Below are 17920 nucleotides of genomic sequence, written 5' to 3'. Positions count from 1 at the left end.
TTCTAGCTAGATCTAATGATTCAATATTCTAAAGACATTAATGATTAACATATAATAAATTCAAATCTATAAATTCACCATCAAAACTTCACAAGGACTTCTATGATACATGACAAGCAGACTACTGATCAGGAAAACTCTGAAAGAAAAATGAAGAGTTATTCCTCCTACAAGATATAATTTTTTATTCAAAGTTACTCTAATTAAGAGTGTGGTTTGAGGGCTGGGATTGTGGCTTAGTGGTAGAGCACTTGCCTAGGACGTGTGAGGCACTGGGATGCACCCTTGGCAACACATAAAAATAAATAAATAAAAATAAAGGTATGTATCCATCTACAACTAAAAATATTTTTTTAAAGAGTGTGGTTTGAGAAATAGACAAATATACCAATGGAATAGAGTAAAATTAAAGTGTGGATTTGGGTATTTAATATATAATATAGAGAGTATTTCAAAACAAGTAGGAAAATAATAAATTATACAGGAGAGGTAAAAAGAACACAAAGTGAAAAGCACAGGAATCAGACTACTTTGTCACTCTACCAGCTATCAGTTTATTACTTCTCAACTTGAATTACACCCTCTGTTGCCTATCTGCAAAAGCGAATATGGGCCCTTTAAATATACTTCCCTTGCCAGAGGGCACAGTGGTAATCATGGTCAGTAGAGGGCAGTGGAGATACATTGTAGTAGGAAAGGGTAGCTTGTTGGGAGGGCTTCTGCAATTTTGTCTCCACTATTTGGCCCTGACAAGGTATTCTATAGTGCTACATGCCCTGGGTGCACAGCTTTCTCTAGCTCACCACATGTTTTGTCCAGCTTCTGAGTCCAGACACAGCAGCACACACAGCAGACAGTCCCAGAAAGAATGACTATACCCTAAACATTGTCCCTGATACCCACAGCCTGTCCTTAGTCCCAGAGGCATATATAACAAATGTTCAATGGGGATAGTTGCCTACTAAGCCAAAAACCCAACCTTTATCCTGTATAAATTAGTTTAATTCCACAGCCTCTTAACTTCAGTGTGCCTATCTACCAGTGTGAGTTCACCTATGCATCACAAGATTAGTCCTGCACACAATGAGTGTGGGCCAGCCCTAGCCTGGGTAATTCATCAAATTCTAGTGGGCTGCAACCACACCTTGAAGGTATTGTTGAACAAGATCCAAACCCAATTCCAAGTTTATCCTTCCTTGAGTATTCTCCCTCTGCCCTAGGACACACTGAGTTCTTGTTCCATCTTTTTTTTTTTTTTTTGGTACTGGCAATTGAATGCAGAGGAGTTTTACCACTGACCTAGATCCCCAGCCCTTTTTATTTTTTAACTTTTCTATTTGGGTTGCATGTTACTATAGCATTTTAATTTAAAAATGTGTTGCATTATGGCATTTCATTCCTTTTCCTTTATTATTTTATTTGCTCTTTTTAGATGTACATGACAGTAGAGTATATTTTGACATATTATACATACATGGAGTATAACTTATTCTAACTTGGATCCCATTCTTACAGTTGTACATGATGTGGAGTTTCACTGGTTGTGGGTTAATATATGAACATAGGAAAGTTATGTCATATTCATTCCACTATCTTTCCTATTCCCATCCCCTCTCCTTCCCTTCATTCCTCTTTGTCTAATTAAGTGAACTTCTATTCTTCCCTCCCTAACCCATTATTTTGGGTTAGTATCCACATATCAGAGACAACATTCCACCTTTGGGTTTTTAGTATTGGCTTATTTCACTTGGCATGATACTCTCCAGTTCCATCCATATACCAGCAAATGCCATAATTTCATTCTTATTTATGGCTAAATAAGATTCCATTGTGTAGATACACCGCATTTGCTTTATCCAGTCCTCTGTTGAAGAACACCTAGGTTGCTTCCATAGCTTAGCTATTGTGAATTGAGCTGCTATAAACATTGATGTCCAGCCCTTTTTATTTTTATTTTGAGACAGGGTCTTACTAAGTTGCTTAGGGTCTTGTTAAATTACTGGGGCTGGCCTCAAATTTTGAATCCTCCTGCCAAGCCTCCTGAGTTACTGGGATTATAAGCATGTGCCGCCACACCTAACCCTATTTCCATCTTTATGTAGTGACTTTCCTATTTCTTCTTCTTCTTTTTGTTTTTTTTGTGGTGCTGAGGATCAAACCCAGTGCCTCATGCCTGCGAGGCAAGTACTCAACCACTGAGCTACAACTCACTCCAACCCTTTCCTATCTCTTCTTAATGACTCTTTATGTTAAATTTCTCTTGCTTAAATTACTGTATGATTTTTGTCTTGTACTTTGACTCATACAGACAATAATCTTAAACAAAATCTTTCTTGGTTCTCAGTTTCCTCACCTGTAAAATAAGGATAAAAGTAATAACTTCAAAAAGTAACTTTGAGAATTACATAATTAAATGTGTAGACCCCTACATAATAATGCGTAGTATATTATAGTCACATAATAAGTGATATTTTTGTTATTATTACTGTTGTTCAATAAATCACATAGGGACAGTTTTTAATCACTTTAGGAAAAAAGTGAGGTATTTAAGAGGTGAATGAAAAATAAATTATACATACTAAGAAAATATAGGTGACTGTTGCTTAGAAATCATGAGAGAAAATTTAAGAAATGCAAAATACAAAAGCCATAAAGGGTAAAGTAATAAGTTTGACAAATAAAATTTTCAAATTCCAATATGACAAAAAATATGCTGAACAGACCTTTCACAAGGTGAGCCATACAAGACGTATGAACAGGGCTGAGGTTATGACTCAGTGGTAAAGTGCTTGCCTCGCGTATGTGGAGCAATGTGTTCGATACTCAGCACCACATAAATAAATTTTAAAAATAAAATAAAGGTATTGGGTCCATCTATAACTAAAAATTTTTAAAAAGAGGTATAAACACTGAATTTACAGAGAAATATTAATAGCCTTTAAGCACAAGTAGTAAAATTCATAATGAATAAAATTAAAACTAATTGAAATATCTTTTCTTACATATTATAACAGTACAAAAGAGAATAAATAATCAGAACAAATGAATAACCAAATTGACCTGACATATATAAGGCACTGCGCTCAACAACTGCAGAATACTCATTCTTTTGAAGTTCACATGAAATATTTATCAAAACACACCATGAGCAGGGTCATAAAGCAAGTCTCAAAAACTTTCAAGGAATTGGAAGCATACATATTATTACCTTTGATCACGGAAGAATTAAACTAGAATCCAATAAATAAAGCTAACTAAATTGTCTTTAGGCAAGTAAATTTGATAAGTGATATGAAATAGATACTCCTTGAAAAACATACATGAGAAAAAGTAAATACAGACAATCTTATTAAATGCTAAAGATATTGATTCCCATGTTTAAAACTTCCTGCAAAGAAAATACCACTAATTTGGGATAGTTAACAAATTTTCTAAACAACTAGAAAGAAATCATTCCAATCATACACAAACCCTTTCAAAGAATAGAGAAAATGAAATTCCCAACTCATTTTATGAGGCCAGCCATAACAGCATACCAAAACAAACCATTACACATTCAAATACCTGATTTGACAAGGAAATTCTGAGGAAAGGATTGACCTTTCAATAAAGGACAATGAACAATTTGGAAGTCCTTGTGAAAAAACCAATAAATGTTGATCCCCATCTCACATACACAAGTTAATTTGAACTTGATTAGGAAGCTAAACATGAAAAGTAAAAACAATAAAATTACTAAAAGAAAACAAGACTATCATTATAACCACAGGTAGGGAATTTTCTTAAAATGCCAGAAGAATCAACCACAAAAAAGATTAATAACCTAAACTTCATCATAATTTTAAGACCTATTCACCAAAAGACAGCATCAAGAGAGTGAAAAGGCAGGCCAAAGGCTGGAAGGAGATATCCATAATACACATATCTGACAAAGGATTTGTATCTAAATATTTAATACTCTGACAAATCAATAAAAGTGATGATACCACACAAATATGCAAAAGATGTGGACACACACTTCAAAACAAGTTCACCTGGCCTCTGTAAATGTTGTCAGTACCATGAGTCACCAGGAAAACTCAAACTAAAACAATAATATCAATGCATACATGTCAAAATGCCTGAATTTTAAAAATAATAACAATACAAAATTTGGCAAGGATATAAGTAATTGAAATGCTCATACATTGTAAGAGTATGAACCGTAACAACTTGAAAACTGGCACTATCTACTAAAACAAAGAATATATGTACCTAAATTTAGCATTCTAAATTGGTATATATCCAAGAGAAATCAGCAAATACTTCTATCAAAACGTATACATAAGAATAGTCATTGCAACTTTATTCAGAACACTGAAAAACTAGAAACGAGAAACTGTTTAAACATTGACTAAAAGAAGAGTGGATAAAATAAGTTGTGGTATATTCATGCAATGAAATACTACTAAGCAATAGAAAAAAACTATTGTGGCACAAAATGCAAATCAATCTCACAGGCATAATGTTAAGCAAAAAACAAAACCAGACGTACAGTCATTTCATTCCATTCACACCATTTCGGGAACGGGCAAATTAGTCCATGGTGTCTAAAAACAGAACAGGGTCTTTTATTTTTCCATATGAATTTCATGATTGCTTTCTCTATTTCTACAAGAAATGCCGTTGGGATTTTGATTGGCATTGCATTAAACCTATAGAGAACTTTTGGTAATATCGCCATTTTGATGATGTTAGTTCTGCCTATCCATGAACAGGGTATATTTTTCCATCTTCTAAGATCTTCTTCTATTTCTCTCTTTAGGGTTCTGTAGTTTTCATTGTATAAGTCTTTCACCTCTTTTGTTAGGTTGATTCCCAAGTATTTTATTTTTTTGAAGATATTGTGAATGGAGTGGTTGTCCTCATTTCCATTTCAGAGGGTTTGTCGCTGATATACAGGAATGCCTTTGATTTATGCGTGTTGATTTTATATCCTGCCACTTTGCTGAATTCATTTATTAGCTCTAATAGTTTCTTTGTAGACCCTTTTGGGTCTGCGAGGTATAGAATCATGTCACCTGCAAATAGTGATAATTTAAGTTCTTCTTTTCCTATTTTTATGTCTTTAATTTCTTTCGTCTGTCTAATTGCTCTGGACAGTGTTTCGAGAACTATGTTGAACAGAAGTGGAGACAGAGGGCATCCCTGACTTGTTCCAGATTTTAGAGGGAATGCCTTCAATTTTTCTCCATTCAGAATGATGCTAGCCTGAGGCTTAGCATAGATTGCTTTTACAATATTGAGGTAAGCAGGAAGTGTGAATCAGGCGGTATAGCGATACCAGACTTCAAACTATACTACAGAGCAATAGTAACAAAAACAGCATGGTACTGGTACCAAAACAGGTGGGTGGACCAATGGTACAGAATAGAGGACACAGAAACCAATCCACAAAACTACAACTATCTTATATTTGATAAAGGGGCTAAAAGCATGCAATGGAGGAAGGATAGCATCTTCAACAAATGGTGCTGGGAAAACTGGAAATCCATATGCAACAAAATGAAACTGAATCCCTTTCTCTCGCCATGCACAAAAGTGAATTCAAAATGGATCAAGGAGCTTGATATCAAATCAGAGACGCGCCGTCTGATAGAAGAAAAAGTTGGCTACGATCTACAGTCGGTGGGGTCGGGCTCCAAATTCCTCAATAGGACACCCATAGCACAAAAGTTAATAACTAGAATCAACAAATGGGACTTACTCAAACTAAAAAGTTTTTTCTCAGCAAAAGAAACAATAAGAGAGGTAAATAGGGAGCCTACATCCTGGGAACAAATCTTTACTCCTCACACTTCAGATAGAGCCCTAATATCCAGAGTATACAAAAAACTCAAAAAATTAGACAATAAGAGAACAAACAACCCAATCAACAAATGGGCCAAGGACCTGAAGGACACTTCTCAGAGGAGGACATACAGTCAATCAACAAGTACATGAAAAAATGCTCACCATCTCTAGCAGTCAGAGAAATGCAAATCAAAACCACCCTAAGATACCATCTCACTCCAGTAAGATTGGCAGCCATTATGAAGCCAAACAACAACAAGTGCTGGCGAGGATGTGGGGAAAAGGGTACACTTGTACATTGCTGGTGGGACTGCAAATTGGTGCAGCCAATTTGGAAAGCAGTATGGAGATTTCTTGGAAAGCTGGGAATGGAGCCACCATTTGACCCAGCTATTCCCCTTCTCGGTCTATTCCCTAAAGACCTAAAAAGAGCATGCTACAGGGACACTGCTACATCGATGTTCATAGCAGCACAGTTCACAATAGCAAGACTGTGGAACCAACCTAGATGCCCTTCAATAGACGAATGGATAAAAAAAATGTGGCATTTATACACAATGGAGTACTCTGCATTAAAAAATGACAAAATCATAGAATTTGCAGGGAAATGGATGGCAATAGAGCAGATTATGCTAAGTGAAGCTAGCCAATCCCTAAAAAACAAATGCCAAATGTCTTCTTTGATATAAGGAGAGTAACTAAGAACAGAGTAGGGATGAAGAGCATGAGAAGAAGATTAACATTAAACAGGGATGACAGGTGGGAGGGAAAGGGAGAGAGAAGGGAAATTGCATGGAAATGGAAGGAGACCCTCAGGGTTATACAAAAGTACATACAAGAGGAAATGAGGGGAAAGGGAAAAATAATACAAGGGGGAGAAATGAATGACAGTAGAGGGGGTAGAGAGAGAAGAGGGGAGGGGAGGGGAGGGGGGATAGTAGAGGATAGGAAAGGCAGCAGAACACAACAGACACTAGTATGGCAATATGTAAATCAATGGATGTGTAACTGATGTGATTCTGCAATCTGTATATGGGGTAAAAATGGGAGTTCATAACCCACTTGAATCAAAGTGTGAAATATGATATATCAAGAAATTTGTAATGTTTTGAATAACCAACAATAAAAAAATTAAAAAAAAAAAAAACAGAACAGGGGAGGGAAGCACAAGAAGTATGGGCTAAGAAGCATAAAGGGTCCTTCTGGGATTATAGAAATGTCCTACTTCTTAACATGAAAACATCTAATTCCTTGGTAAAGGTGTATACATTTATTCAGTTATATGTGGTATATATACATTTAAATATTCAAGAAGCCGCACAGTTAAAAATCTGTGTACTTCATATATATTTAAATGAATTACAAAATATTAAATAAATCTTTTATGTAAAGGTATGGAAAAAAGTCTCCAAGACATCCTATTGAAAGAAAAAAAAGTTTTGTAATAATACATACATTTTTTTAATTCACAAAATAAAACTATGTCTCTATTATATAAATATATAGATAAATGCATTGGATCTTCACTGGTTAAACCCCAGGGCAGAAGAGGATAAAAAGAAAGGATTTGGAAGATAAAACGTAAACCTAATTTACATCATTTTTTATGATAAGAATATTTGTGTATTTCAAATGGAAAAATTAATAAGATTATTCTAAATCAAGTTTTAAATATCTATAATCTCTAGAAGGGATAGAGGATGATGATCTCATTCTTTAACCAAAAACTTGGATACAGGTTGCTTTGCTGTTTTCTTTAAAATCATTCATAGCAAGATTTTATATTTTAAATTCAGTTAAAGAAGAAAAATGTTTGTTTTCAACACTATTTCAAGCAAGAATGGTAAAGTAGACTGGACTATCTTTAGAAGGTATGAAATGGTAATAGGCAGAAGTTTTTCAAAGAATAAAGGTAGTATGTCATAATGCCCACATACCACTCAGTGCTCCAACTGCTCCAAAATTTAAGGATTTTCCATCCATTATGCTGGCATCACACTCAATTTCCCCTAAGAGATTTAGGTTAGATCCCATTCCTGCATTTGTAAAAGGAGAATCCTAAAAGACAAAAATTAAAATTAAAATGCCATTAGTATTAAAATAGAATTAATGCCGATCCTTGATAAACTTCTAAAAACTAGAAAGTGAGAAAACACTTCCCCACTTATTGTATGATGCCAGTTCTACCCTGATAACAAAACAAGAAAAATGTATAATGAGAAAACTATAGATTAATATATCTTGTAAATATTGACACAAAAATCTCAAACTAAACCCAGCACAATATCAAAAAGGTATTATCTTATAAAAAAGAAGAATACCAGGAAAGGAAGATTGGTTGAATAGCTGAAAAACAATATAATACCTCATATTAACAAAATAAAGGATAAAAAGCATAACCGTATAAAAAAAAAAAAAAGTACCTGACAAAACCCAAAACACTCAATGTAATGGAAATACAAAGTAGCTTCCTTAACATGATAAAGGGAACCTAAGTCCAGAGCTAACATTATGGAAAGACCAACTACTTCCCCTAAAATCAGGAACAAGACAGGATGCTCAATCTCACCACTTCCATTCAACAATATACTGAACAATCTAGTAAGACAATTAGGCAAGAAAATGAAATAAAGAGCAACTAGGTTGAAAAGGAGGAAGTAAAATTATCTCCATTTGAAGATAACACGTTTTTTGTATATAAAAAGTCCTAAGGACTCCATAAAAATACTATTAGAACTAATAAGTTCAGCAAGATTGTAGGATCTAAAATCAATTTATACAAAACTCAAATTGACTTTTATATGGTAGCAATGACCAATCCAAAAATAAAATTAAGAATCAATTTACAACATAAAAAACTATAAAATAGTTGAGAATAAATTAACAAAAGTAGTATAATTTTATGCAGCATAAAAATTATAAAACATGACTCTAAAACATGTCAACAAAATTTAATACCTAAATAGAAGTACATCCAATGTACATGGAGCAGAGGATTTATTATTGCTACAATGACAATACTCTTTAAATTGATTTAATTCAACACAATTGCTTATCAAATCCTAGGTGCCATTTTTGCAGAAATTGACAAGCTAATCTTAAAATTCATATAGAAATACAAGGAACCAAGAATTGCTAAAATTATCTTGAAAAGGACAGATCTGTTTCACACTTCTAGGTTTATAACTTATAGTAATCAGTGATAGGTAGACATTTAGACCAATGCAATTGAATTGACAATCCACAAATAAGCCCTTCATTTATGGCTAATTCAATAAGAATGAAAAAACAACTCAATAAAAAAAGAAATAGTCATTTAAATAAAGGGTGCTGGTACAACTAGTTATCTATATATAAGAAAATGAAGTTGGACCTCTAACTCTGACCATACACAAAAATTAACCTAAAGTGGATCAAAAGTCAAAAATTAAGAGCTAAAACTCTAAAATTCTTAGAGGAAAACTTAAGGACAAGTGTTAGTGACCTTGAATTAGGCAATAGTTTCTTAGATATGTAATCAAAAGTACATGCAACCAAAGAAAAAACTAGATAAATGGAATTTCATCAAAATTAAAATTGTTTGTGTTTCAAAGGAAGTTATAAAAATTGACAAAATGGGAAAAAAATTTACAAGTCATATATCCAATCAGTGACTTGTATTCAGAATGTATAACAAATCCTTGTCACACTAAAATAAAGAAAACAATATTAAAATGTACAAAGGATATCAATTAACATTTCTCCAAAGGTGATATATAAATAACCAGTAAGCACATAAAAAGACATTCAATGTCATTTGTCTTCATAAAAAGGCAAATAAAACCACAATTAAATACTACTTCATACCCAAAAGAACAACTATAACTAGACAGATAATAACACATGGAGGCAAGGATGTAGAGAAATGACAATCCTCGTATACTGCTGAGGGGAATGTAAAATGATGCAGTCAATTTGGAAAACATCTTGCAGCTCCTCACAAAGTTAAACACAGAGTTACTATTTGACCCAGCAATTGCATGTATACCCAAGAGAAATGAAAACATTTCTACCCAAAACAAATACATGGATATTTAAAGCAGTTAAATATTATAATAAACGAAACCTGAAAACAACTCAAAAAATGTTCATTAATTGATAAATGAAGAAACAAAACATGATGTATCTATACAACGGAGTATTAATTAGCACTAAAACGTAATGATGCATGATACAATATGGAAGAACCTTACAAAGATTATGCCAAGTGATAGATGCCAGACAAAACAACCCATGTATTAGATTATTCCATTTAAATGAAATGTTCAGAATAGACAAATTTATAATGTAGATTAATGGTGACCAGGGACTGGAGAGAAGGAGGAATGGAGAATAACTGCTAATGGGTACAATATTTCATTTGGACATGGTGAAAATAAATCAACTAGATAGTGATGATGGTTATAAAACTTTGAAAATTTACATTAAACAATTGAACTGTATACTAAAAGAGGGCAAATTCCGAATTTTTAAAAAATTATAAAGAAGAAAAGAATAAGGCAATATGTTGAACAGAACAAAAAGGCCTGGAATTAGAGGTCAGCAACTTATATGAAGTCTAACGAAAAACACTACTTTTTTGTTCCAATACTGTGAATAGTTCTAAAAAATATATACCAAGTCATGTCGCTCAAGACCATGTCATACTTGATCTTCAACCAGAGAAGAGTGGGAAAAAGCTAATGTAAAATATTACAATAAAAATAAATGTCTTAGAGACATTCATTCTAAGATTCAATCTTTAGAAAAGAAAGATAGTTAAGTTTGGATTGAACACTCCTTAGGGCACTGAACAGACATAGAGTCTGTTCCAAAATAACAAGTAATATGTTTAATATGCAAAACACTATCTCACATTCCAAAAACTTGGAAGTAATCCAGAAAACTGGGTCCATTCTAAGGTGAGACCAACATAATCTACAAAACCAGGAAATTTTGGATTAACTTAAAAGATTACCAAATACTACCAAATATTCACAATCATCTACAAACATCCCGTTTCCTGAATTTCTGTCAGATCCAAGAAAAAGTGACCATGACATTAAGACCATTTCCAATATAACTTAAGCAAAGGGGTCAGAGATTTGAAAGCAGGAATCAAAATGAGATTACAGAATAGAAAATAACAAATAGAAAATGAGTGATACAAACAATAAATACTGTGAGCATTCAAAAGGAAATAGCCCACTATGAAATGAAGAAGGTAACAACAAGCTTCATGAGGCCTTTAAAATGAAAGCCTCCAGCAAGAATCCCATTATGTTGGGTTAGCTAGAATCTGCCCTGTCCCTTATGTTTCCTGTTGGTAATTTTCCATCCACTGACCCCAACTCTGCTCTTTGGCTATCAATTCCCACATGCCCATGCTGAATTCAAAGTTAATTTCTGTCCCTCAGTGCAAAATTCTACAGCAATAGACCTATATCCATTGTAATAAAGTTCCCCCTTAAATAAAGTCTACCTTATCATCTTAATCATCATAATCATAATCATAATCATAATCTTTTTAACAGACATTAGGGAAATGCAAATTAAAACCACCAGATATCACTCTATAAGCACTAAAATGGCTAAAGTTAAAGAAACGGACCATATTGAGTATTAGCAAGAATATGGAGCAACTTGACTGTTATACATTGCTAATGGGAATACAAATGCAGTTTAGCCATTTTTGTTAAAGTTAAACATGCATTTACTATAGGCTCAGCAACTCCACTCCTAAGTATTTATCCAAGAGAAATGAAAGCATATGTCTACATTAACACCTGTATTTAAATATTCATTTCAGCTTTATTCATAACATACAAAAACTGGAACAACCCAAACTCCATTAACCAGTAAATGCATTAAAAAAATGGGATATTTTAAAACAATTGAATACTACTGAGCAAAAAAATGGAACAATTTCTAATATGCCTCAAAATATGGAGGAATCTCAAAAGCATTGTTCTAAGTAAAAGAAGCCAGACATAAAAGACCACAAATTATATGATTCTATCTGTAACAAAATCTAGAAAAAAGCTGACTGACAGTGATAAAAAAGCAGACAGTGGTTGCCAAATGGTTGCTAAGGGGAGAACACTGTAGACAAGTACAACAAAATTTCTGTGTTGATGAAAATATTAAATATTATGATTGTATTGGTGATTATATGATTATATACATTTGTAAAAACTTATCAAATTGTATACCTAAAATTGGTAAATTGCTATAAATTATACCTTCAAGCCAGGCATGATGGAACACACCTATAATCTCAGCAAACTCAGGAGGCCAAAGCAGGAGGATTCCAAGATTAAGGCCAGCCTGGGCAACTTAGTGAGATCAACTCAAAGTAAAATAAAAAGGGGTGGGGATGTAGGGCATGGCCTAGTATTGAGGAGGCCCTGGTTCAATCCTCAGTACTGCAAGGAGAAAAAAAATTAAACTTCAATGAAGCTGATAAAAAAGTAGCATACCAATACTTGACATAAATGAATCACCCTATATAGTAACTTTCCCCTTATAAATAATAGACATAAACTTTTTTAAATAGTCATTTGTTGATTTTCTCATGTGACATTATATAGAATTAGTATGTAGCCAGTGATCCTTTTAAAATCTGTCAGACATTATTACACTGCTATTCAAACTCTATGTTGATGTTCTATCAGACTTAGAATAAAACCTGATGTCCAAATTTCTAAGGTTTACAGCGTTCCACAATCTGACTTCTCTCTCCCTCTCCCAACTTACTCCCCACCTATTCTTCTCCCATACTACACAGGAATCACACTGTTCTTGGTGCATTTCCTGATATTATAATTTTTGTTTTTCTAATCCTCCTCATAGGATATGAGATCCATAAACTCACGAATATGTTTTTTGAGATATTGCATGTCAATGTCTAAAGCAATGCTTGGCACCTGGTAGATACTCAAGAAATATTTGCAGAATAATTGAATAAAAGTTAATCACAATTAGGTACAAATAGAATTATTTATTATTGTGAACTAAAACCCCAAAAGCAAATGATACTTACTAATTCTTACAGGATACTCCTACAGAGAAATGCCAGGAAAATACAAAGGAATGTTAACAATTTAATCTTCTCTTGATCAAAACAAGAGAAATGAAATAAATTCATGCCATAGCGTTTTAAGTTTCTAAAAGATGGCATTTTAAAAGTAAAATATATTTTAAGCTTACTCATAACTGTTAAAGGAGACAAGCTTTTAAAAAATAAGATCCCTTTGACTGACTAATCTACCAAGGAGAGGAAGGGAAGACCAAGAGGCAAGTCAGGAATCACTCTCCCACCATGACATGGAAACACTTTCCTATTAATAAAATTTGGGAACACCATGCCAAGGCAAAGATCTGTAAAGCATTACTCTTTTACTATAAACCCACAACCTGTATTACCCATTTAATGTCCTTTGCTGAAAGCATAAAACAAAATAAGAACTTTTTGCAAAGCTACAGAGTATACTGTACCTCTGGGGATCTATTATGTAACCTCTATTAACAGCTCTTACAGATGCAAACAATTTAGTTTTCAAATGTTGTACAAAAATTAGACTGGCACATTATAAAGTCATTTTTACATAAAATGATTTGTTTGTCCAATTTCCAATTTTCCATTAAAGAGAGTTAGACATTAACAGGAAATTACTAATATGTTCCTGTTCATACCCTGTCACTCAAGTGTAACTTCAACAAACACATCATTAAATGAATAAAATATAGAAAAATTTATGATAACATGGCTTCTTTCTCAAAACTAAGTATGTTATCAAAATTATTTTAATTATGACCTCCACTGAAAATCAGCATCAGAAATGATGAGAAAGGGGAAAGATAGTCTTTGAAACAAACTTTATTGAAATATTTTTACATAAGAGAAACAGACTAGGGAAGTAGTTCAGTGGTAAAATATTTGTGTAAGCATATGCATTGGCCTGAGAGGAAAAAAAAAAAAAGAAAAGAAGAAGAAGAATACTCTATTAGGTTCAAGAATTATGTGGTTTAAAGTTTCCCAAATTAAATTCCTTATAGCAGTACAGATTAAGATTCATTCACTCAACAAATATTTATTGAGCACCTATGTGCAGGCAAATCTTTTCTATAAGGGGTCGCATACATTAAATAACTCAGGCTTTGTGAATCACACAGCCACTCAACTTTGTGACTACGGGAAAAAAGCAGCCAGAGATAATACACCAATGATTGGGTATGGCTGTGTTCAACTAAAACTCTAATTTGGACACTGAAATTTAATATTGGTCTTCTTTTTTATTTTGTTTCAATTATTTTAAAAAATAAAAACCATTAGTAGTTTATGAGCCATTCAAAAATAGGCAGAAGTTCTGTTTAGGTTTCTGATCACACTTTGCCAAACCTTGATCTAAATCATGAGGATACAACAGTTAACAAAACAGGAAGGAAAAAAAAAATCCTTGCCTAGATGGAGCCTCAATTCTAGCTAAGGCAGACAGATAATAAAGAATTCAATACAGAGGCTGGGGATACAGCTCACTGGTTTGATCCCAGCGAAGAAGGAGAAGGAGAAGGAGAAGGAGAAGGAGAAGGAGAAGGAGAGGAAGAAGGAGAAGGAGAGGAAGAAGGAGAGGGAGAAGGGGAAGGAGAGGGAGAAGGGGAAGGAGAGGGAGAAGGGGAAGGAGAGGGAGAAGGGGAAGGAGAGGGAGGAGGGAGAAGGGGAAGGAGAGGGAGAAGGGGAAGGAGAGGGAGAAGGGGGAGGAGAGGGAGAAGGGGGAGGAGAGGGAGAAGGGGGAGGAGAGGGAGAAGGGGGAGGAGAGGGAGAAGGGGAAGGAGAGGGAGAAGGGGAAGGAGAGGGAGAAGGGGAAGGAGAGGGAGAAGGGGAAGGAGAGGGAGAGGGGGAAGGAGAGGGAGAAGGGGAAGGAGAGGGAGAAGGGGAAGGAGAGGGAGAAGGGGAAGGAGAGGGAGAAGGGGAAGGAGAGGGAGAAGGGGAAGGAGAGGGAGAAGGGGAAGGAGAGGGAGAAGGGGAAGGAGAGGGAGAAGGGGAAGGAGAGGGAGAAGGGGAAGGGGAAGGGGAAGGGGAAGGGGAAGAAGGGAAGAAAATTAAATACAGATGTCCAGTGGTACCCAAGGATAACTGGTTTTAGTACATCCCCCCACATCTAAATCCATGTGCGCTTAAGTTCCTTCTATGAAATGGTCCGTCATTTGCATATAATCTATGCACATCCTCCCATATATTTCAAATCATCTCTAGATGACCTACAATACCAAATACAATGTAATTGCTATGTAAATAGTTGTTACACTCTATTATTTAGGGAATGAAAAGAGAAAAAAATCTATACATGTTCAGTACAGATACAATTTTTTGTTGTATCTTTAATTTGCAATTGGTTGAATCTGATGATGCAGAACTCATGGATATGAAGACTGACTGTGCTTTAGATGCCATATTAGACAGCAGAAAACATGATGATGAAACATAAACCAGACAAAGTCAGAGGGCTAAAAAGAGAAGAAAAAGACTACAAGTGTTTTATAATTTTTTACTTTTGTTTTAATTTCAGATTTAATAAATAAATAAATAAAAGTGTAATATCCAGAAAGTCTAGTATCCAGAATATATAAAGAGTTCCTATAACTTTCAACATCCAAATTTTTTTTTAAACCCCAATTTTAAAAATAGGCAACAGATTAGAGATGAACATACATTTACTCAAAGAAGATATACAAATGGCCAACAAGCCTATAAAAATATTCAACATCATTAACATTGGGGAAATGAAAATCAAAACCACAATGAGATACCACTTCATACCCACAAGGATGGCCTAAGGACAAAATAGAAATTAATAATAAGGTTGGCAAGCATATACAGAAATTATAATCCTTGCACATTATTGCTGGGAATGTAAAATGGTTCATTCAGTTGATGTGGTGCTTCCACAAAGCTAAGCATAAAATTACCAGCAATTCTACCTATAGGTATATCCCCAAAAGAATTGAAAACAAGTGTTTAAATACTTGTACAAGATCACTCATTAGCAATATTGTTCACAATAGCCAAAATGTGGAAATAACCCAAATGTTCATCAATGGATGAATGGATAAACATATACACATAAGTAATGCTGAATACTCCTCAAAAAAAAAAAGTGCTAATGCATGTTAAAATGTGCTTCACCCTCAAAAACACTATGCTAAGTTAAAAAGGGGGGGGGTCATACAAAATGTATGATTGCATTTATATAAAATATCCAGAATAGGTAAATCCATCAAGATAAAAAGCAGAATGGGATTGCCAGGAGGTAGAAAAGAGGGCAACACAGTATTAATCATGAACCCAGCATAATTCCAGTATAAGATTGGGAGACATCTTGTCAAAAAGCTATAAAAAGTTTATTTTTTGTTTTCTGTAAGAAAACTAAAATTTCTCTTTGGCCTGACAATATTTTGATGTTTTAAACTTGTTTGGAATATCTACCTGTGCTTTGAATTCACCTATGCCTGGCTATCCCTGACCAGATAACAACCCTCTCTAAAACCTTACTGGTGCCTCATAAGTCCTGGTTCCCACTGACCAAATAATAACTCTCTCTAAATCTCAGTGGCAGCTCATAAATTCTAATGTCTGGAATTGAATTTATTCCCTACCTTGAAATGTTGAGACATGTAGATCCTTAACCTGCTATCTGCCTTTGTTTTATGCTTGTCAAAATCTTGTTAGCTGTATAGTACCCGAGACACCCACCTTCTTTGTAACATTTTGTGCTGTGAAAACTTTTTCCTGAAGATCAGGGGGTGATCTCTAGCATGGAGTTTTGTAAGAGACAGTTCTGGCCAGCTTTTGTGTACACAATACAATCTTGATTTAATTTGATTTCAAAAAAAAAAAAAAGAAAAGAGGGCAACAGAGAGGAACTGCTTAATAGTTATGAGAATTCCTTTAAGGAAATGAGAATATTTGGAATGAGAGAGATGGTGGTTTTATAACAATGAAATTTTTAAATCACTGAATTATTTATTTTAAAATAGTTATTTTTGTGCTTTGTGATCTTTACCTCAATTTAACAAAGCAGAAACAAAAGAATACATGCTGTATGATTTCATTTATGTGAAATTCTAGAACAGGCAATATTAACATATAGGAATAGAGGTAAGAACACTGTTCTTACCTGGGGTGACTGGAAGAGGGAACAAGGGATCTTTTACAGAGCAGAAATGTTCTGTTTCCTGATCTGGGATGCTGCTGACACAGGGCTATGTTCACTCTGAAAAACTCATGGGTCTGTCCACTTATAAAAAAGGCATTATATTTTTCTGTATGTATGCTATGCTCAAAAACTTTTGAAAATATAATGTAAAATTTTTAACATGCAAATTTCTTAAAGACTATTACTGCTGTGGGTCCAAAGAATTTCTGTATTAGTTCTTATGACTGCAGGTATTTATAATTAACTCAAAATTTAAAAAATAATAATGAAAATTCCCATTCTCATATCCCTAAATATTCTGATTTCGGTAATGTGAGTTGAAACTAAAGGATATTCTTTTTTTTTTTTTTTTGCCAATAAGTTACCACAAATGATTATGATTCTGCTGGCCCAGGCTCCTCCTCTTGAGAAACTCCAAATTTAAATGAACTCCACAAGCTGTTTAATTTCACTTTCTCCACAAACCACATCTTGAGAAAGCTTGTAAAGGTATCTATTAGCATCAGGACAGTGACAGGGATAAAAAGCTACAAATGAGCTATGAGAAAATATAAAAGCTAAGTGCTCTGAAACCAGGATTCACCTTTCAGCGGAAAAAAAATTAGAAGGGTTGGAAAAACATAAGTAAAATGGGAGTCACTGGTAAATGGACATAGCAAGCTTCTGGGCAATCATCAGAGATGCCTTATCAGACTTTTTTGGTTTTAGATTTGGGGTTGTTGGGAGTTTTTTTGTTGTTGTTGTTTGGGGGGGGGGGTTTCTGGTTTTTGGTATCTTGGTGCTGGGGATTGAACCCAGGGACACTTTACCACTGACCTATATCCGTTTTTATTTTTTATTTTTAGACAGGGTGT

At 34.2% G+C, this 17920-nt stretch overlaps 1 protein-coding gene across 6 annotated transcripts in view; it reads right to left on the bottom strand.

Annotated features, from left to right (window-relative positions):
* Nucleotides 1-17920, bottom strand: part of Tasp1 (taspase 1) — a 292780-nt gene that overhangs the window by 243053 nt on the left and 31807 nt on the right. For all 6 annotated transcript variants that reach the window (XR_009225849.1, XM_046433599.2, XM_058575633.1 and 3 more), the window contains one exon: nucleotides 7770-7890. Coding sequence is in view for 5 of the 6 variants with exons in the window: in XM_046433599.2 (XP_046289555.1) it covers nucleotides 7770-7890 (121 nt within the window). In the remaining variant the exon portion in view is untranslated. The remainder of the gene's footprint in view (nucleotides 1-7769; nucleotides 7891-17920) is intronic.

Source organism: Marmota monax, unplaced genomic scaffold, assembly GCF_021218885.2.
Source record: "Marmota monax isolate L192 unplaced genomic scaffold, Marmota_monax_Labrador192_F-V1.1 WCK01_AAM20220418_F8-fsc00014, whole genome shotgun sequence".
Lineage (NCBI taxonomy): Eukaryota > Metazoa > Chordata > Mammalia > Rodentia > Sciuridae > Marmota > Marmota monax.
This window is presented reverse-complemented; position numbering and strand designations above follow the sequence as displayed.